Raw genomic sequence first — 21,566 nt, 5'->3', positions numbered from 1 at the left:
GTCAGGAAAAAAGAGTTATAGTTACTCCAGTGAGAAATGAGGGGTGACATGACAAAAACCATGTCAAAAATCACATTTAGAGTTAACTTGACAGTAATATTTGATATATATTCAGGGTAGTCCAAGATACCCTGAACAGTAGTTCCTAGACGAGAGGCAACAATGGCCTCTATTAGTATGATGGCATAAAGAATAGATGGGAAACTTGGTTTTAGAAATGTAGCTGGAGGATGATGAATGATGGAGCTTTTTCTACCCTTCTCTCTACTCACGCATAGAGAAGAAATATCTGATATGTCTGGACCACATTCTAAGACACAGTTTGGGCCACATTTCTAATTGGGTGGTCTCTAGCTAAAAGGTCACAATCTTGAGTCCAGCTTCCTGTGACTGAACAAAGCAGAAGGTTGGGCTCACTTGCACCTCTTTTCCATCTTCTGCAATATATATATACTCTAATGTATCCTCTAGGGGCCCACCCAGTGTTAAGATGGGATTGGGGCTTTGTGGGCTATCTTAAACCTATCACATTCTCTATCCCTGTCTACCAGAAACCTCTGAATTGGGGTTTTACTATAAGTTCAGCTATTAACATAGTCTTATTTCCCATTTGCTACTCCCTCTGTACCTGTGCTTTCAAGAACATCTTGGTGAGAGATGCTTATTTTAATGAAGCATTGGGCATTTCTTGGATTTTCCCAGATATCCAATAGCACTCAATCCCACTATCATCACAAACAAGTAGATCCTATAGTCTGCATGCATTAGAGGCGATATAGTTAAATATATATATTAAGATTACTTTTTCTGGAGATAAATTGCCTAGGTTATGATACTGGGCATATTGTTACCAGGTGCTTGACTTTGGGAAAGTTTTTTAGCCTCTCTGTGTCTCAGTTTTGTCACTAATAAAATAAAGAAAATAATAGTAACATATAATTGTGAGGATTAAATGTGTGTTTGACATAATGTTTGTCACATAAACATTACTAAATACTAGCTATTGTGGTTATTACTAGATTTGGTAACTGACTAGACTTAAGTGTGTCTTTGGAGAGTTTACCGAATTTACTGAGTAGTTGAGATAACAACTTAAAAGAAGAATCATTTCTTCTTCAGAAAGCAGAAGTGATTCATGGGTGAGTGAAGGTTATGATTTTGATTTAGGACTTGAAGTTCTAGGCACCTTTCATGTATAAAAATACAGTAGATAAATGGGAATAAAGATCTCAAGCCTAGAGTGAAAGTACTTGAGTACTCAAGCCTAGAGTACTGAATAGTTGCTGTGGGGCAGATACTGTGCTAAATGTTTTGAGGGTTTTATTCCTTCTTTGAGTAATTTTATTCTCAATTTTATTTCTCACAAATGCTGTTTTTATAAGGGAGGAAATGAAGGCTGAAGGGAGTTTTCTTAAAATGTCTTAGCTGGAATCTACAAACCAGTGACTTCAGAAGATTGCAGGATATGGGGTCATTATTGAAAGAAGCCAGTTGTGTTTCTGTATACTAGCAACAAGCAGTTGAAAATTGGAAATTAAAAGTTCTTAAAAATCTCATTTGTAGTAGCATCAAAAATATTTAAAAATATTAAATACTTAAAAATATTAAGTATTTATAGTATAAGTATTTAAGTATAGTATATGCTTAAATATTAAGTATTAATAGTATTAATATTAATAATTAGTATTAATACTTAGTATTAAGTATTTATAGTATATACTTAAATATTAAGTATTTAAGTATAGTATAAGTATTAAGTAGGTATAAATACTTAAAAAATATTAAAAACTTAAAGATGAAATAAATTAAGAAGCAAGCACAAGCTGTATACTGAAAACTAGTAACTATTGCTGAGAAAAAGTAACTCAGACTCAAATAAGTGGAGAGATAAACCATGTTTATAGAATGAAACATTCAGTGTTGGTAAAGTATCAGGTGTGCCCAAACTGATTAACAGATTAAGTGCAATCCTGATGAAAAAAGTAAGCAAGTTGTTTGTTTGTTTTTGTAGAATTGACAAGCTCACCTAAAATATGCATGGAAATTCACAGACCCAGAATATCGAAAACATTTTTTAAGAAGAATGAAAGTGCCAGGGTAATTCAAGGAATTGTTGAATTCAACATGCTGGAATATTTTTATATCCATATACAAGAAATTGAACCTCAACCCTTACCTCACATAAAATACAAAAATTAATTTGTAATCACTTACAGATCTAAATACAGGAAGTCAGACTTAGAAAACTAGAAAAAGCAGGGGCGCTTGGGTGGCTCAGTCGGTTGGGCGTCTGACTTCAGCTCAGGTCATGATCTCACAGTCTGTGAGTTCAAGCCCCGCGTCGGGCACTGTGCTGACAGCTCAGAGCCTGGAACCTGCTTCGGATTCTGTGTCTCCCTCTCTCTCTGCCCCTCCCCTGCTCATGCTCTGTCTCTCTCTGTCTCAAAAATAAGTAAAAACATTAAAAAAAATTTTTTTTTAATTTAAGATCTCTGTTTTCAGATGACTTTTGAAAGTGGAAACTAGCTTGCAAGAGGTTAAATTGTGAAGATACAGAAACAGCAACTGTAAACAAATGGGTAAAGGGGTGAGGGACCATTAGCTTAACAGGATAGGATAGCTTAACAGAGTTAGGTAAAAGTTGAGCTTTTTACTCTTTTTTAGGACACAGGATTACTAAGCATGTTTGTGAGCAGAAGAGAGGCACTTTGAAAGGAAAAGTTTGAAAACGTAATCAGGAAGTGATCATTGAGAAGTTAAAGTGTTGCAGTATCAAGAGGTTAAATGGAGAATTGTGATCCTTGAATCAGAGAAGGAGTGTTATATAGGAGTGTAGGAAAAGAAAGGAAAACAGGGTAAAAAGAGGTTTTTCCTCGAGGAGCGCCTTCATGGCTCAGTTGGTTGAGCGTCTGACATGGGCTCAGGTCATGATCTCAGAGTTTGTGAGTTCAAGCCCTGTATCAGGCTTGCTGCTGTCAGTGCAGAGCCTGCTTCAGATCTTCTGTTCCCCCTCTCTCTCTCTTTGTCTCTCCCCCCGCTCCTGCTCACATTTCCTCTCTCTCAAAAATAAATAAAACATTTTCAAAAAACTTTTTAAAAATATAAGAGGTTTTGAGTTAGAAGGGAACCAGAAGGAACCTTTGCTGGATAGATACTGATCTCAATGAAGAGAAAGCCAAATAAGAATGAAGTGGGCTCTGAATCATCTGAAAGACTTAAAAAAAAAACAACAATTTTTAGAACAACCAGTAGAGAGAATATAGTGGCCTAATAGATGTGAATAAATTTATTCTAAGCAGCAGTAAGAGCCAGGTCATGGGCTTGATCAGCATGCTGTCACTAATGTTCTGCAGCTTCTTTTAATTCAAATCAGAGATTGACAATGCAAACCAGAGGCAGACCAAATCCAATCTGCCATCTGTTTTTCTGCAACTTGCAGGCTAAGAATGGTTTTTGTATTTTTTAGTTATTAGGAACAAAATCAAAAGAAGAAGAATACATCATAATGCATGAAAATTATATTAACTTCAAATATTTAGTGTCCATAAAGTTTTATTGAAACACAACTATACTCATTGGTTTATATATATACACTTGGCTTTTGTGCTAACAAGTGCACAGGTGGGTTGTTGCAACAGAGACCATATGGCCTATAAAGCCTAAAATTTTTACTCCTCTGGCCCTTTATAGAAAAACTTTGCTGCCCCATTTATCTAAAGCATTCATGCCAGCTTTTCAACAGCTGAAATTAAGTAGCAGTGTTCACTAACCAGTTATCCATCTCTTCCTCTACAACCATTCACAGGTCTTAGTAGATAGATCACCATTTGTAGAGTCCTTCCCAGGTATCAGCAGTGCTGTTTCCCATGTTGAGGAAATGGAAAAGTATATGACTTTGAAGACAGTTCTGCTTCCTGGTAAGGCTAACGTAACATTCCACCAACTGGAAGAAAATCAAATTCTATGCATCTAAAATTTCCATATTTTAAACAATTAAAACATGTCACTGTTCATAGGCAAACATATGAACCATGATGGGACATTTTGGCTAGACTGAAAAATGGAACTATTTGGCCAAAAAAAAAGCATGTGAGGTCACTTATCATTTTTCCCACAACCAGCTTTATTGTTTTTGTTTTTGTTTTTGTTTTTTAAGGAATCTTTAAGGAATTCTTGAATATTTCATTTTATTCAGCAACTACTAACATAGTACTTAACTGTACCAGAACTTTTAAGTATTCTACTAATATTAACTCATTTAATCTTCTTATGATAAGATTGTTATTATCCCCATGTTACAGATCCACAAACTGAGACAGGTAGTAAGGGGCAGGTGTAGAATTTGAACCCACACATCTGGCTTCAGAATCCTTGCTTACTTGAGTTACATGTAAACATGTAAAATCACATTATGTAAACAAACTCTTCAGTCTCATCACATGAACCTTCAAGATCACCTGAGGCACTTTCTGAGTTGTCTTACACAGTTTTCCAAAACACGTCACCTTTACTGCTTCTTAAATTTTTTCACTGACTTCCTTGGTGATACTGTCACTGAATTTTTATCTTTAGCCACAAGTATCCATTCAAATAAAAAAATTTTGTTTCTTCTTTTGGTATGTTTGTGATCTTCAGAATGTGATTGACTTAGATATCTTTTTAAAGTAATCTTTAAAGCCTGTTTCCAGTGTAGTTGTAAAGCTGCATCCTAGAAATATTTATGAAATCAATGCGAAATGTCTTTGTTTTTGTGTTTATAGATTCCTTCAAATGAACAGTGTCAGCATTCAGAATTTGCATTGATTATGGTCTTTGCAAGCCAATGTGTCTTCCCTAAAAAGTATTTTATTTTTCAAGATAAAGTAGTTGAGAGAATACTCAGATTTTATAAGAACTCAAAAAAGTGACCCCCTTTTTGTCTTAAGAATAATTTTGAAGGAAAAGCCTTATCTTACATTCACTCCTAATTGGTAAGACACAGAGCCAAAGCAAAGGGAAATAACCTGTCAACTTCCTTCCGTGACAGCCGTAGCACCCTGTAATGACTTTCAACCCTCCTTAAACTTCTGACCTAACACACAGGTTTTCCTCTGCCCAGGTAGAGCCTTTGTGTGTTTTATTCTTTTTGTGGGAGCCCTCACCTGTTTTCTTCTCTGTTTACCGTTCAGCCATGTTCTTTGTCTCTAGTCTCTTCCTCCTGTAGCTGTCTGTGTCCATATGTACTTGCCAATGGTGTGTTGTGAAACATTGTGTGTGGGTTTTGGGTACATGCTTTATTTTAACTTTGTTAAAATATTTTTTTCTTTCTTGGATACAGTACGTTAAGGTGTAAGAACCCAGAAATTTGAGGCAGTCTTGGATGCAAACTCCAGCATTACTACTTAGTTGGGCAAATTAATTAACCTTTCTGAGTCATTTTATTTCTAAAAAGAATAATCCTAAATTCTATGTTAGAGTTTTAGAGATGGTTACATGAAAAAAAAAATACATATACATGGAAAGCAAATATAAATCTAAGGCACTGCAGTGTTCGGTGCCTTTCCTTTGTATTGATCTCTACACATGCTGACAAGCCATACCAGTTCACATTTTTTCTTCATAAATGCCTTTAGGGTTCTGTGACCACAGGTCCCTCAACCACTTCTTTGGATCTTGGTTACAAAAGCAAGTGAGAGAAAAGGAAGAGACAGGGCAATAATAAAAGCACCAATTTTCTACCAACCTAGAAAGGAGGAGCAATAGTTTTTGAGATGGGGAAGCATAGGAACTGTGTAGGGAGAAGAGTGAGGGCTAAGAAAATATTTAAGAGGAAAAGGCATTTCTTCAAAATAATAATTGTAGGATGTTAAAATGTTAATATTTTCATTCAATTACTATTTATTGAGTTTCTTTGATTATGTTGGGTACTTTATTATTTCATTTTTATCCTGAATGTATGCATGTAGCCATAAATAGATTGCTAAATAGATACGTTGGGATGTAGACATTTTCCAGAATTTTATAAGCATTCTCATTTGATAAATAACTATAGAAAATAAAAATCTGATTATAACATGATATGTGTTAACTAACTGTGTAAACTGGCATAACAGTATATTTTGTATCTGCTTATTTGAACATCCCAAGGTAGTAGTTTACAGAAAAACTAATAAGCAGTTGTTTAGTCCATTAAGCCTGATGAGAGAAATTTAGAGATGGGGAAGTACACCTAACAAAGTGATGTGGTTCTTTTCATTATTGTCTTTTGTTTTCTTCATTCTGTTTTACATGCCCTCATGATAGACCCCGTTATATTCTTGTGGGTAAGCTAGCGAGTTGCGCTTACATTCCTAAAATTGTGTGTACATTTTGCCACTACTTTAACTCATTACAAATCTTAGGTATATCTCACTGTCATATCACACTAACTTTGCTTCCTCTTTTGCATTTGTTTTTAAAATGTTTTTAAAATGTTGTCATGTCTCCAACACGTTAGTCGTTAACCAAACTGTACAGTGTTAGAAACTTTAATCTTTTTTGTAGTTCAGCTATACCTTACCTATAATCATTTTGGTTTCTTTTTTCTTCACTCCCTATAATTTGTTTTCATCCTACACTGACACCTAAACCTGGAAATAATCATGTTGATTCACTGGTTTTGTCATACTTCAGAAAAGACTACCCCTTGTCCAATTAATTTATGATACTTTAGTGTTTTACCCTGGCTTGAACATATTTAGTAATTTAAACTGTATGACACCTAAAAATGGTTAATAGGACTTCATTCTTTAATTCTGTAAACATTCATTAAAAGCTTGTGATATATACCAGGTGATATACTAGATCCCAAGAATCCAAAGGTGCATTAAACAACAGTCTTGAACTTGAGTAACTTACATTTTTTTAAATTGTACAAGGCACTATGTGAGCATTTTACTTATATTAGCCCATTTTATCACTCAGAACTCAACATTCCCAAGTCTGTCCTCAGGGATTTTGATTCAGTAGGTCTAAGGTAGAGTCATGACATCTAGAGTTCTTAGAAGTTCCACAAGGAGTTCTGTTGGTTATCCTTGGTTGGTGGAGATAAAATGAAGCTTAGGGTCGTGCTCACCCTTGGAAAAGAGAAAGTCTTGCTAATGGTTCAGCTCTACCCAGGACTCTGGTTTCTAAATCCCTATTCAGGAGTTTCCTAGAATCCTCATGGAATTCTGTATCCTCTCAGAATAGTTTTGTGTTAAGATTTGTAGTGTTTGCCTGGTGTTTTTCAAGTTTTTATTTAAATTCTACTTTGTTAACATATATGGTAAAATTGGTTTCAGGTGTAGAATTTAGTGACTTATCACTTACATATAACACTCAGTGCCATCACAATAAGTGCCCCCCCTTAATACCCATCACCCATTTGGCCCATTACCCCACCCACCTCCCTCCATCAACCCTCAGTTTGTTCTCTATAGTTAAGTCTCTTATGGTTTGCTTCCCTCTTGCTTTTTATTCCCTTTCCCCTCTATTCATCTGTTGTTTTTTTTTTTTAATTCCACATATGAGTGAAATCATACAGTATTTGTCTTTCTATGACTGGCTTATTTCAGTCAGCATAATACACGCTAGCTCTAACCACATTATTGCAAAAACGCTTTCATTATTTTTTATGGCAGAGTAATACTCCATAGTGTGTGTGTGTGTGTGTGTGTGTGTGTGTGTGTGTGTGTGTGTACGTACACACATGCATACCGCTTTATCCATTCATCAGTCAGTGGACATTTGGACTCTTTCCATAGTTTGGCTACTGTTGATAATGCTGCTATAAACATTGGGATGCATGTATCCCTTCGAATCAGTATTTTGTATTCTTTGGGTAAATTCCTGGGTCTTAGGGTAGTTCTATTTTTAACTTTTTGAGGAACCTCCATGCTGTTTTCCAGAGTGGCTACACCAGTTTACATTCCCACCAGCAGTGCAAAAGGGTTCCTCTTTCTCCGCATCCTTGCTAACATCTGTTGTTCTCTGTGTTGTTAATTTTAGCCATTTTGACAGGCGTGAGGTGGTATCTCATTGTGGTTTTGATTTGTATTTCCCTGATAATGAGTGATGTTGTGCATCTTTTCATGTGTCTGTTAGCCATCTGGATGCTTTCTTTTGAAAAAGTGTCTGCTCATGTCTTTGCCCATTTCTTCACTGGATTTACTTGTTTTGTGGGTGTTGAATTTGATAAATGTTATATAGATTTTGGATACTAACCCTTTATCAGATATGTCATTTGCAGATATCTTCTCCATCAGTTGTCTATTTTAGTTTTGCTGATTGTTTCCTTCGCTGTGCAGAAGCTTTTTATCTTGATGAAGTCCCAGTAGTTCATCTTTGCTTTTGTTTCCCTTGCCTCCAGAGATGTGTCTAGTAAGAAGTTGCTGCGGCTGAAGTCATGAAGGTCGCTGCCTGTATTTTCCTCTAGGAATTTGATTGTTTCCTGTCTCACATTTAGATCTTTCATCTGTTTTCAGTTTATTTTTGTGTATGGTATAAGAAAGTGGTCCAGGTTCATTCTTCTTCATGTTGCTGTCCAGTTTCCCCAACACCATTTGCTGAAATGACTGTCTTTTTTCCATTGGATGTTCTTTCCTGCTTTATCAAAGATTAGTTGACCATACAGTTGTGGGTCCATTTCTAGGTTTTCTGTTCTGTTCCGTTGGTCTATGTATCTGTTTTTGTGCTGGTACCATACTGTCTTGATCACTACAGCTTTGTAACATAGCTTGAAATCCAGAATTGTGATGCCTCCAGCTTTGTTTTTTGTTTTTGTTTGTTTGTTTGTTTGTTTTTTCAAGTTTGCTTTGGCTATTCATGGTCTTTTGTGGTTCCATACAAATTTTTAGGATTGTTTGTACTAGCCTGTAAAAAATGCTGGTGGTATTTTGATAGAGATTGCATTAAATAGGTAGATTTCTTTGGGTAGTATAGACAGTTTAACAATATTTGTTCTTCTAATGCATGAGCATAGAATGTTTTCCATTTCTTAGTGTCCTCTTCAGTTTCTTTCAGAAGTATACTTTTCAGAGTATAGATCTTTTACCTCTTTGATTAGGTTTATTCCTACATATCTTACAGTTTTTGGTACAAATGTGAAGGGGATCGATTCCTTGATTTCTCTTTCTGCTGCTTCAATGTTGGTGTATAAAAATGCAACAGATATCTGTACATTGATTTTACTCCTGCGACTTTTCTGAATTCATGTATCAGTTCTAGTGATTTTTTGGTGTAGTCTTGGGTTTTCTACATGTCATTTGCGAGTAGTGAAAGTTTGACTTCTTCCTTGCCAATTTGGATGCCTTTTGTTTCTTTTTGTTGTCTAATTGCTGAAGCTAGTACTTCCAGTACAATGTTAAATAACAATGGTGAGAGTGGACATCCCTGTGTTGTTCCTGACTGTAGAGAAAAAGCTCTGTTTTTCCCCATTGAGGATATTAGCTGTGGGTCTTTTGTGTATGGCCTTTATGATCTTGAGGTATGTTCCCTCTATCCCTACTTTCATGAGGGTTTTTATCAAGAAACGATCCTATATTTTGTCAAATGCTTTTTCTGCATCTATTGAGAGGATCATATGGTTCATATGCTTTCTTTTATTAATGTGGTGTATCATGTTGATTGATTTGCGAATATTGAACCAGAGCTGCAGCTTTAAATGGAAGTTGGTCTAAATAAATATCTTTTACAACTGTGGTAAATTGATTTCCTTCTTTGAGCTATATATTATGGAAAACTATGATTGGCCTCCATTCTATTGTTCATACTTGATACTACTCCATAAAAGCATCCTCTAAAAGCACCTTTTCTTGTGACTTTTTTTCTTAGAGTGGTTTTAGGTTCACAGCAAAATCAAGAAGACACTACAGAGATCCTATAACTATTTTGGATTCCGTGTTATATATTCTGATTTTTTTAATGTACCCTAACATTCTGCAGTATATATTAAAGGCAGCAGGAAATAGTTTGAGTGCTGTCAAGCACTGATGTAATAAATACTCTTGGTTCGGAGGATGATTCAAGCTCAATTTTAAGTGTTTGTTGTCACGTTGCCACATAAGGCAAAATAGCTACCCATACAAAAACTATTATAAAATATTTCTCTCTAATTTTATCTCATGCATGCTTTGATTTATTTTAAGGCAACATTCCTCTCATTTATTTCACTTAAGTACTTTTATCCTCACATACCTGCAGTACCTATTTTTTGCCTTTATAAGATGGCCAAATATTACCACATATTGTTTATTAATGACATTACATATTTTATTTGATCATGATATGATAGATGCATTGAGTTACTCTAAATGCATGCTTGAAATTCTTATAAATCCATGGTGCAGTTGTTAAACATACTCAGCGTTTTTAACCCAGCAAAAAAAGATTTCTCACATGCATGTAAGAATTAGTTTGTAAGCCAAAAATGACAGATGTAGTATTACAGCTGAGCAGTGAACTTGCTGAAGAAATCATCTAAATGGCAGAAACATGTGGAGAAATACCCAAGTGCCTTTTAAATTCCTTTCTCTTGTCCTATAGTAACCAGTGTCGCAACAATGATGATTATTTTTATAAATTTTCTCTATCTGCTTTCTTTTCAATTTAGAAATTAACAATTGAAAGGAAAAGATCAGAATTACCAGAACTCTGATTCTCTATAATTTTATATGCATATTTTTGAACTTAAGTAATTACTCTCCTGATTTTTATTAAAAATAGTTGTGATTCAGTATCAAGGAATATGTTTCAAAATTTACTGGTATTGAGATGACAAAAAGTGAGAGAAAGTAGTTGGTGGAACAAATAACAATAATGCAAAAAAAATCTCTAAAATAACATTTTCTATTTTGATTTCAATGAAAAGAAAGCAATTTCAGATAAATAATATGTACAAATTGTCATGGGGTTTGTTTGCTTTAGGGTTTTTGTTTTTTGTTTTTTGTGTGTTTCAGGGGTTTTGGAGCATTTTGGTTTTTGGTTTTTGTTTTGTTTTGTTTTGCTTTCGCTTTTTTGAAGTACCCATTAAGTACTGTAGATTGGGTATGGTAGAACACCAGTGCTTATTCTTGGGATCAGAGATCTCTCATACAGTTTCAGGATATTAAAAAACTAACCAACCAAGACTTACTCTACTAGACGTTGATACTACATACTTCATACCTTACTTGGTTAATAACACTTTATTATGAGAAGTAAAATATATCTGAACCAGAATTATTTATATTGAAAGTAGATAATGTTTCATTTTTTTAAATTTGCCTATATCAAAGACTTTTGAGTTGCCGTTAGGAAAATTACTTTTAAGTCAAAAAAAAATCATGTAATATAAAAACAACTTTTACAACAACTTCCCTTTTCCCAGATATCTTTACCTACAGTGATACCATTTTTTTTTTAAGATTTATGCTTTTTCTTTTCTTTTTACATAAATGTGAGTATCCTTATATGACTTTAGATATATTCATAGTACATGTCTAAATATGTATGTTAAGTAATGAGTCAAGTTTATATATTAAGCTTATTTTTATTTTTATTTTTATGTTTTGAGAGAGAGATAGAGAGCAAGCCAGAGAGGGGCAGAGAGAACGGGATACAGAATCCCAAGCAAGTTCCATGCTCTAGCACAGAGCCCGAAGTGGGGCTCAGACTCAAAAACTGTGAGATCATGATCTGAGCCAAAATCAAGAATCAGATGCTCCACCAACGGAGCCACCCAGGTGCCCCAAGTTTATATGTTTTAAAGAAACACGTTAGAATATATGGATCCAAAAGAGAATATCCTCAACTAAAACAGGCATATTTGGGGCCCCTACACTTTTCCCAGCCATCCTGGCATTGCTCAGTAGGGTTACTTCATAGTCCTTGCAGCAGCCCTTAACTGTAAAGGCCTTACTCTCCTTCAAAGATATATTTTGTTTTGAAAATTCAGAGTAAAACCATTGCATTAGGTGGGCAAATAAACTGGGTGCTACTATTTGGTGTGAAAAATGAGGTAAGAAATTAGGGAGAATTTAAATGTCTAACAATAGAAAAATACTCCAACGGAAAATTATGGGGCCAATACTACTTATGAAAGGGGATTAGAAGCATAGAAGCCTTTTAAGTTCTATCAGTGAAAACAAGGACCTCAAACTATATGAAGGTATAATTTACATATATAATGTGCATAGTAAACATTTTATGTATGAGAATATCAAAGATTGGTGAGGATGTGGAGAAACCATATTTCATACACTTTTGGTCATGTTTCAATACTATATGGCTATTTGGAGAAAATTGGGTAAAATCTATGAAAATTTAAAATCCTTTCACCTAGGGGCACCTGGGTGGCTCAGTCAGTTAAACGCGTGACTTCAGCTCAGGTCATGATCTCACTGCTCGGCTTGTGAGTTCGAGCCCCATGTTTATGCTGATGACAGCTCAGAGCCTGGAGCCTGCTTTGGATTCTGTGTCTCCCTCTCTCTCTGCCCCTGCCCGGCTCATACTCTCTGTCTCTGCCCCTCCCTAGCTCATACTCTGTCTCTCTCTCCTTCAAAAATAAATAAACATTAAAAAAAAAAAACACAAAAAACAATTTAAATCCTTTGACCCAACAATTCTACTTCATGATCTCTCTCCTAGAAAAACATTTACTTGTGCATGGGAAGCATTATTTAGGATAGTCTCGAAAGCACTGTATGTAATAAAAAAATTGGAAATAATCTGAACATTCATCAGTTTAGAATTAAATAAATGGATTGAAATTAAATAATCTGTCTGCATTGTGATCACCTCTATAGCAAATGAAAGGAATGAGGTACAGACAGGGAAAGATCCCAGAACATATTCTTAAGTGAAAAAAATAATTTATAGAGTATTTGTGACATGATGCCATTTTTTTAATAAAAAGAAAAAAGAGACCGATATATCCTTCTGTGTATAATACATGTGCATTGTTTAAAAAAAAACTCTGGAAAAATACACAGAAAACTGGTAACAGTGTTTATCTCTAAAAGGAGAAGTGAAGTTGAGAGTGGTGATGAAAAGGTCTTTAATTGTTATTTGTAATATTTGAAGCTTTCACTCTGAAGAATGGATTTGATAAAGTACTTACAGAATTGAAGATAAATTTGAAAATTTTTTAATTGTGCAGAAAAGATGAGAAGGAAATATATAAAAATTTAAACAGCAGTTAGCATTATGAGCTTATAAATGATATTTTTCTCCTATTATTATATAATCAGTACAAAAATTAAAAAGACATTTTTAAAAAGACAGAGGTTATAAACAGTGAAAGGACATTTCTTATGTAGCTTATTAATTACCTAAGTATAAAAATGAAACAGTAACAGAATTGTTTGTTCAAATAAGTATCTATTTCCTAGCCCTGTAAAATAGTTGCACTCATCCTGATTATCACCAGTTCATTTTTAAAAACTGGGTCCTCTTTCTTTTATTTATTTCTTATTTTTTATTTTTTTAGAGAGAGAGTACATATGCACGTACACACGCACATGATCAGGGGAAAAGCAGAGAGAGAGAGAGAGAAGAGAGAGCATCTTAAGCAGACTCCACACTCAGCACAGAGCCTGATGCGGGGCTCAATCCCACAACCCTGGGATCATGACCTGAGCCAAAATCAAGAGTAGGATGCTCAACCCTGAGCCATCCATGCTCCCCGCCTCTTTCTTTTAATTGCAATTCATGTAGATTAGACTCTCTAATAAATCCATTAGTGTAGTTTTGGTGCATAATTTTAACTACTGGTTTAAGTTACCAAGTTTCAAATAGGAGTGAATGACTTCTTTTGCCTTCATATATTTGATATCCTATCTCTTCTTTAAACAGAAAGTGTCTATATTATATAAATTTTAAATATGATGCATGGCCCGTAAATGTTTTCTTATTAAGCAATTAGTTAAATTCTATATACAGGTTTTAGTGAACCTAATATGCTTGTCTTTACTCAAATATCACCTTAACAGAGAAATGCCTTCCCTGCCCAACCTCTTTAAAATAGGACCACCACTAATATCAATATCATTCCCTATTCCCTCACTCTACATTATTATTATCATTAGAGTTTATTAGCATTATCACCCTCCATTTGTTTATCTCCCACCATTGAATGTAAGTTCTTTGAAGAATAGTGATGCTATTTGTGGTTCGCTGGTACCTAATAATTGATACCTAACACAGGTGCACAATAAATATTTTTAAGTGAATTAGGTATTGATGAATGAAATATTTTGGTTAATGCAAAGTTAACCCTATATAAAATAGCAATTTTAAAAGAAGAAATTTAAAATATACTTTTATAAAAATAATCATGTCTTGTACCTCATACTCCGTATGCTTTAAATACATAGTTGGTAGAACACTAGTTAATGTTATATTAGATATAGATCTATAAATATATACAGATATATAATGTTGAGAACCAGAAAAAAAAAAAAAACATTAGACATAATGGAAAACTTAGTGGTTTTGTATCTTTAACCTAAGGCAGTTAGCTTTTCCTCAGCCACAGAAGCAGAAAATCCAAAGCAACAGTTTTATCCCCCATTCTTAATTCAAGTAAGTGAATCTTAGAGTTTGGTTAATTACTCAGTAATTTATCCAGAGGCATTTTGAACATGTGATACAGGTCTAGAAATGCGTGTGGTACAAGTCTAGAAACACAACCAAGGGGCGCCTGGGTGGTTCAGTCGGTTAAGCATCCGACTTCGGCTCAGGTTATGATCTCACGGTTCGTGGGTTCAAGCCCCGCATTGGGCTCTGTGCTGGCAGCTCAGAGCCTGGAGCCTGTTTAGGATTCTGTCTCTCTCTGTCTGTCTGTCTCTCTCTCTGCCCCTCCCCAGCTTATGCTCACTCTCTCTCTCTCTCTCTCTCAAGAATAAACATTAAAAAAAAATTTTTTTAAGAAAAAAAAAGAAACACAACCAAAATTCTCTGTAAAAAGAATGAAAATGAGTCTTACCCCTGGGAATTAGAAATAGCAGGCACAAAAGTAGTTAAGGTATGGATTAGTTATTAGCTCCACCAAAATGAGTAATTTGAAAAGGAACTGAACATCAACTCACTGAGGCCTTATTAACAAAACAAGCAGAAAGAGGAATCTGAGACAGCAAAGTAAAATGGGATTTGTAGCCCACCTGTGTGGGCAAGATGGCTTCTCAGGTGATTAGAGAGGTCAGCTTCTGCCCTTGTCAACTTCCATTTCCCACAGCAAATTCCACCAAAGCCTTCCTATCTGGAGATCCGGGTCCCATCTCTGTTTCAAAGCACTCCTCTTACATGTAGCAAGTTAATCAGCAGTCTCAGCCCCCTTGGCTTGTGAAATTTAGAATTAGATTATCCCCCTCGCACAAAGGATACAGTGGTCCAGTCATATGACTGTTTGCCCCCATGTCTTCCTCTGAGCCCCACAGTATATTCTCTGTATTGACCCAGACTACCTTTCAGTCCTTTCTCTCAGTTAATCTGCCTAATGCCTGACTCCTAAAAATCCTTCCCTGAACCCTTGCCAGTAACTGGAAATCCTATTACTTTGCTTAGCTTCTTTTGCCAATCTTCCTTGTGCAGGTTTTACTTCCTGTACTCTTTCTCTGCACACAGCTGTCCTCTGGCACGCAGACAGATGCTTGCCTCAACGGTTGCTCCGCCTTCCCTCCAGATTGAACAAGCTTTCAAAATTTCTTAATGGAAGGACCACTTCCTGGTCCTGGTGATTATAGGAACCTCATGACTGAATACAATCTATTTTGGATATTTTGCCTTAGAATGGCTATCTATCAAATGAGATTAGATAATGATTCCAAATCAATATCCACTTTTAATATCAGGATAGCCATGAACATTTTGTGGACAAAATTCAAAGATCAGTTGTTGCTTCTTGTTGAAAAATAAAAACTGAGTTTAAATAAAAGGTTAATAATTACATAGGTCCTTCACCATTTTACCCAAAGATAACCTTGTTGCTAGAGTTGGGAATAAGTCATATACACTTCTTGGCTTAATACATCGGAGTATAATGAGCAAAACCTTCACCGTAGTGTGTATGTTAAGTCTGCTCATGTAAATACTGTTATAAAAACCTCTTGTTACTCAGTATTTTAGACAGTGCTTTTGTTTAAATTCATTCTCCCACTTCTGAGGATTGACTGCCACGCTCCTCTCTCCCACAGTTATTTCTCAGGATTGCAGAATTTGCCGTGCTGCTTGGGGTGAATTGGCCAGGGCCTGAGGGCACTTCCTAGGGGTCAGCAGGTTGGGAGCTCCCTATTTAATAGGTGGTTTTCACCTTGTCACCATTCTTCTCCTCATATGTCCAGCTTAAAAATCTGTTGTAGGGGCACCTGGGTGGCTCAGTTGGTTAAGCGTCCAACTTCAGCTCAGGTCATGATCTCATGTTCATCAGTTCAAGCCCCGCATTGGGCTCTGTGCTGACAGCTCAGAGCTTGGAGCCTGCTTTGGACTCTGTGTCTCCCTCTCTTTCTCTGCCCTTTCCCCCCCACTCACGTTCTGTCTCTCTGTCTCTCTCTCTGTCTCTCTCTCTCTGTCTCTCTCTCTCTCTCTCTCCCCCTCAAAAATATATAAAAACATACAAAAAAAATTTTTTTTAATCTGTTGTAGTGTATTCCATAAGAGCAAATAAAATTAATTCTAGGACTTTATATTACTGGTTTTTAAAGTAGTATGTGATATATGGGTGAGTCTTATGAAAACTGAAAACGCAGTTACAAATGTAGCGTGACCTAGCTAAATTGAGGCCTGGGATGAGATCATTGTGAGGATTCTTGAAGATTCTGATTATACTTTTAACTTTATAGGAAATTAAACCTCTTAAGGTAACTGTGCTGAATTAGAATGTCAAACATAAGGTTGTTAACATGTGAATAATAATGACTTAGTTCAAATAAGATGTTCATATTATGAGGATAAGATGAGAAGTCTGAGTCAGCAAAGTAAAATGTGACAGGTTACATTAGCAAAACACAAAGTGGGAATTACCTGAGACTGAGACTGTTAGGCTGTGCTCTTGTCCTGGTCCGTTCCTCACTGCTGGAACTGCTTCTGCAGCTCTGATGTTTCTTCAGCATCTTCATAGTTCACTTTAATAAATTAATTATTACACAGGCATGATGATTGGAAGCAGATTCTTTCATTGTACAATGTAGGAGTAGATTAGTCCTTTAGAATTATCATTTGACTTACAGAATTATCAATTTATTAAGCGTAGTGCTCTCAAATTTCTCAGAGATAACTATTGTTTTTTTAAGTTTTCAATATGGGGGGAGAGTAATAGTGCTGAAAGTAACTTTCAAGTGTTGGGTAATAAATAAGAACAGGTGGAGCTAAAAGCTAAGGCTTTAATTTCCTATTTGGAGTTGGCATTGGTTACCTACAATGTCTTGAATCCATAAAAAGGCAGACTTTGCAGTTTAATCTTTTCAAAGCAATTTTAAAGATCAACATCACATTCTAAATGACTTAACTAGAATTTTTTTGTATAATGCAGTCTAGTGTCTTCCCTAGTTTAGCGTACAAAATACATATTGATTTCTCACACCGTATACAATTATATTTATAAAACCACCTTCCCCAGGGAGTATTTTCACATCAGTAAAATGTTGAATTAATAAGTGTTTGAGTGAAAGAATTTTTTTGCCATTTCATACCTATGAGCATGGCTATAATAAAAGAAAAACAGATAATAATAGGTGTTGATAAGGATGTGGAGAAATTGGCACCCTTATAACTGCTGGTGGGAATGTAAAATAGTCCAGCCACATTGGAGAGCGATTTGGCAATTCCTCAAAACTGAGAAATAGGGTGGCTATATGACCTAGGTATATAACCTATTATTTTCCTAGGTATATAACCAAGAGAAATGAAAACACGTTTACCCAAAAACTTAACACACAAATGTTCATAGCAGCATTACTCATAATAGCCAAAAAAGTGGGAATAACCCATATGTCCATCAACTGATGAATGGATAAACAAAATATGGTATATCCATACAATGGAATATTATTCAGGTATAAAAAGGAGTAGAATACCAATTCATGCTACATCGTGGATGAACCTTGAAAACATCAGCAAACCACATATCATACAATTCCATTTATATGGAATGTCCAGAGTAAGCCAATCCATAGCGTGAGAAAGTAGGGCAGTGGTAGGCAGGGCTTGGGGAGAGAGAGAAATGGGGAGTGATTACTAAATTGACATGAATTTCTTATTTGGGTAATAAAAACATTCTGTAATTAGACAGTGGTGATACACAACTTTGTAAATATACTAAAAACTAAAAAAAATGAATTGTATACTTAAAAGGGTTAACTTTTATGGTGTATGTATTGTCTCAATAAAAAATTTTGTCAATGTTTGCTTATCCATACAAAGAATATTTTTATATACCTATAGTTATACATATCTATATATAACTTCTTATAATTTTCTTCATATATATATATATATATATAAAAGCTTTCCCAAAAAGTTAAGCCCACAAGCTGACATTCACCTGAAAGCCTTCCTGTATATTAAATCATATGTACCAGTATACATTGACCTTCCACCAATTTGAACGCCAGGTGTTTTCATCAAAGCTAAAAGAGTGCCAAGAGTGAAGTAGCCAGGAGCAAATACCTACTACCTGTCTTCTCTGATTATACTTTGAATGATATTGTTATTGTCACTTGGTAAAATGACCTTTGAAAAGCTTATCTGGTCTCAGAAATGTCAGTTAAAAATATCATGTAGTAGTGGAAAGATCATTGCCGTAGAGTCGAATATAGCTGGACTTCAAACCCAACCTGAAATGTACTAGCAGCTTCTGCCTGTTAAAGAAATTCTTTGACATCTCTGAGCCTCAGGTTCCTCATCTGGCAAAAAATCCCTAATAGGGTTGTTGTAGGGATTAAATGAGATACCCTGAATAAAACAGACTGTACTCTCTGCTGCTTCCCTGCCATACATATACTCTTATTTCTTCACTCTATGGCGGTTCCCATCCTAAACATTATACATTCCGCCCCCACCCCCCCACACACACACCCCGTCACAAACACACGCACACACCTATATAAGCCAAGTTATGTCTCCCTCCTTCACGTTCCCATTGAACCTAGGGATTACCCTATTGAAGCACTTGCCATACTCTATTGAATTTTCATGTTTATTTGCCTATGTTCCCCAGAAAACTAACTTGTTTAAGGGAGGGGGGGACATTTTGTCTACCATTATATATACATTTGTCTAGCATAGTGACTAGCTGAATAAAATATTTGAATAAATGAATTTTAATAACCTATCTAGCATTGTATTGGATTCATAATAGCTCCCTAAGACAAGATAATAGATAATGTGTGTGTTTTCCTCTCTAGAACATAATCATCTTGAAGCATTTTCAGATTTATAATATGTGGTGATTTATATATGGAAAAAGTTTTATTACTAGTTAGACCTCTGAAATGAAGAAACTGTTCCTTATCTGTGTTACAATAGACTACTTGTTATACATTTTGTACATTATTTGTAATTTGTACATTCTGTTTTCCTGTAATATCTGTATATATATATATGTATATGTATATGTGTATATATATATATATATATGTATACATGTATACATTTACTAACTTAGAATTTTATTTTCTAAAAGTCCTAAGAATTTACAGCTCAGGGTGCATATTTCATGCTATCCTCCATCTGACATTATTTAGACTTAGAAAGAAACAGCAAGCTTGGAAACAGTTTTGCTGTAGATTTAAGAAGACCTTCGAAATATATAGAAATTAAATCATTTTAAGCAATATAATTGAAACTTACTCTTTTTTATTTTAAATGTCTTACAAAATATTAATACTAGGCAATAATTATTTGGGGGTGGAAGGGATAAAAATAAAGGAACCATAGAGGTGGCTTAATTGGTGTGTTTTGTTCTCCAGACTTATCATATTTCCATACATATGGCTATCTAAATTATTTATAAGAGCTTTGCTGAATAAATATATAAGTTATTAACTACATAATAAGATGGGAATATAGAAAAAGTAGATGTAGTGTTTATGTTTATATAAATCATTGCAGTTTCTGTACAGTGTTATAATCATTCTGCTTCTTTCAGGTACAGAGAACTACAACTTAGTTCAGAAAGCAAAGTCACAGAATATCTCCATCAAAGTAAATTAAAATCTTTTGAAAGTGAGCGTGTTCAACTTATACAGGAGGAAACTGCAAGAAATCTCACACAGTGCCAGTTGGAATGTGAAAAATATCAAAAAAAAATAGAGGTACATGTACAAACTTTTCTTTTAAAATTAGCATAACATGGGGTGCCTGGCTGGCTCAGTGGTAACATGCAACTCTGGATCTCTAGGTCGTGAGGTAGAACCCCATGTTGGACATAGTCTAATTTTAAAAAATAATAAATAGCAGAGCATAGCATGTGAGCTCAATTAGTACAAGGTCTGTATCATGTCGAGCTTTATTTTACTGTAGGATTTAGCCCTATCCTGCACATGCACGCAACGTGCATGCACGCACATGCGCACACAAGATAAATATATTTCAGAAATATGTGTACCACAAAGGACTGGAATTGTTAGAACACACAAAAAAAGAAAAAAATCTCATCCACTGTAACAACCAAAAATATATAATTACTTGGAATAATTTTAATAGGAATAGTACAGAGGCTATTATCAAGAAAAGCATTCAACTTCACTAATACATAAGAAGAAACCCCATGTTCCTGGAAGGCAATATTCAATATTACATATTTTTTTATTTCTATCAAGTAATATTACTTGCTAGCATGCTCTTTTTTAACTGAACAAAGTAATTATGTAATATAACTAGAAGGAAAAAAACAAAGTAATCAATTTTTGAAGAGATTGATAAAAAGAAATAATGAGAAGAAATACGTATCACATTTTAAAATGCATTCTGAGGCAAGAACAATTAAAACCCACAAAAAAAAGTTCATAAGTGGTATCAAATACAAAGCTCAAGACCCATAATCACATGAATTTAAGAATATATTCATTGTAAAGCTTATTTTGCAAATTACGGGGAAAGGTGGATTGGATAACAAACAGTGCTGTGATAATCATTTGAGTATTTCGAGAAAATAATTACTTCCACATTTCACACTGCATATCAGAATAAAACTCAGATGGATCCTATGTAAATGTAAATACAGAACTATAAAGCTATTAAAAGTAAATACAGATGAAATTTTAGATTATGTCTGGGGATTAATCTGTTGATCTGTTGATTAAAAGTAGGGGAAGAAACCATTTAGGAAAAATAAATGAAGACTGAAAAATAATACTTGTGTTATGTAGGAGAAAGGGCTTGTGTCCTTACTTTTGAAAGGTCTCTTACCAAGAGAACATACCTTCTTCCTCTTCTAGAGACTAGGTAGAAGGATTGTACTCTTTCCAAGAAAACACATGAAAATTGTTGAGAAATAGATGAAAACATGTATTCTCCCTAATAATGAAAGAAATATAAATTTAAACTTTTTTCTACCTTTACATAGGTCTCTTTGTTGTTTTCAAACTGCTGGC

At 34.9% G+C, this 21,566-nt stretch overlaps 1 protein-coding gene across 4 annotated transcripts in view; it reads left to right on the top strand.

Annotated features, from left to right (window-relative positions):
- The window catches only part of PIBF1 (progesterone immunomodulatory binding factor 1), a 203,488-nt gene that overhangs the window by 90,514 nt on the left and 91,408 nt on the right, over positions 1-21,566 (top strand). For all 4 annotated transcript variants that reach the window (XM_040487375.1, XM_040487376.1, XM_040487377.1 and 1 more), the window contains exon 11: positions 20,120-20,285. In XM_040487375.1, the coding sequence (XP_040343309.1) occupies positions 20,120-20,285 (166 nt within the window). The remainder of the gene's footprint in view (positions 1-20,119; positions 20,286-21,566) is intronic.

The sequence above is a fragment of the Herpailurus yagouaroundi genome, unplaced genomic scaffold (genome assembly GCF_014898765.1).
Source record: "Herpailurus yagouaroundi ecotype Mexico unplaced genomic scaffold, PumYag 164, whole genome shotgun sequence".
Classification (NCBI taxonomy): Eukaryota; Metazoa; Chordata; class Mammalia; order Carnivora; family Felidae; genus Herpailurus; species Herpailurus yagouaroundi.
The sequence above is the reverse complement of the archived record's forward strand: the minus strand, read 5'-3'. Positions and strand labels throughout refer to the sequence as shown.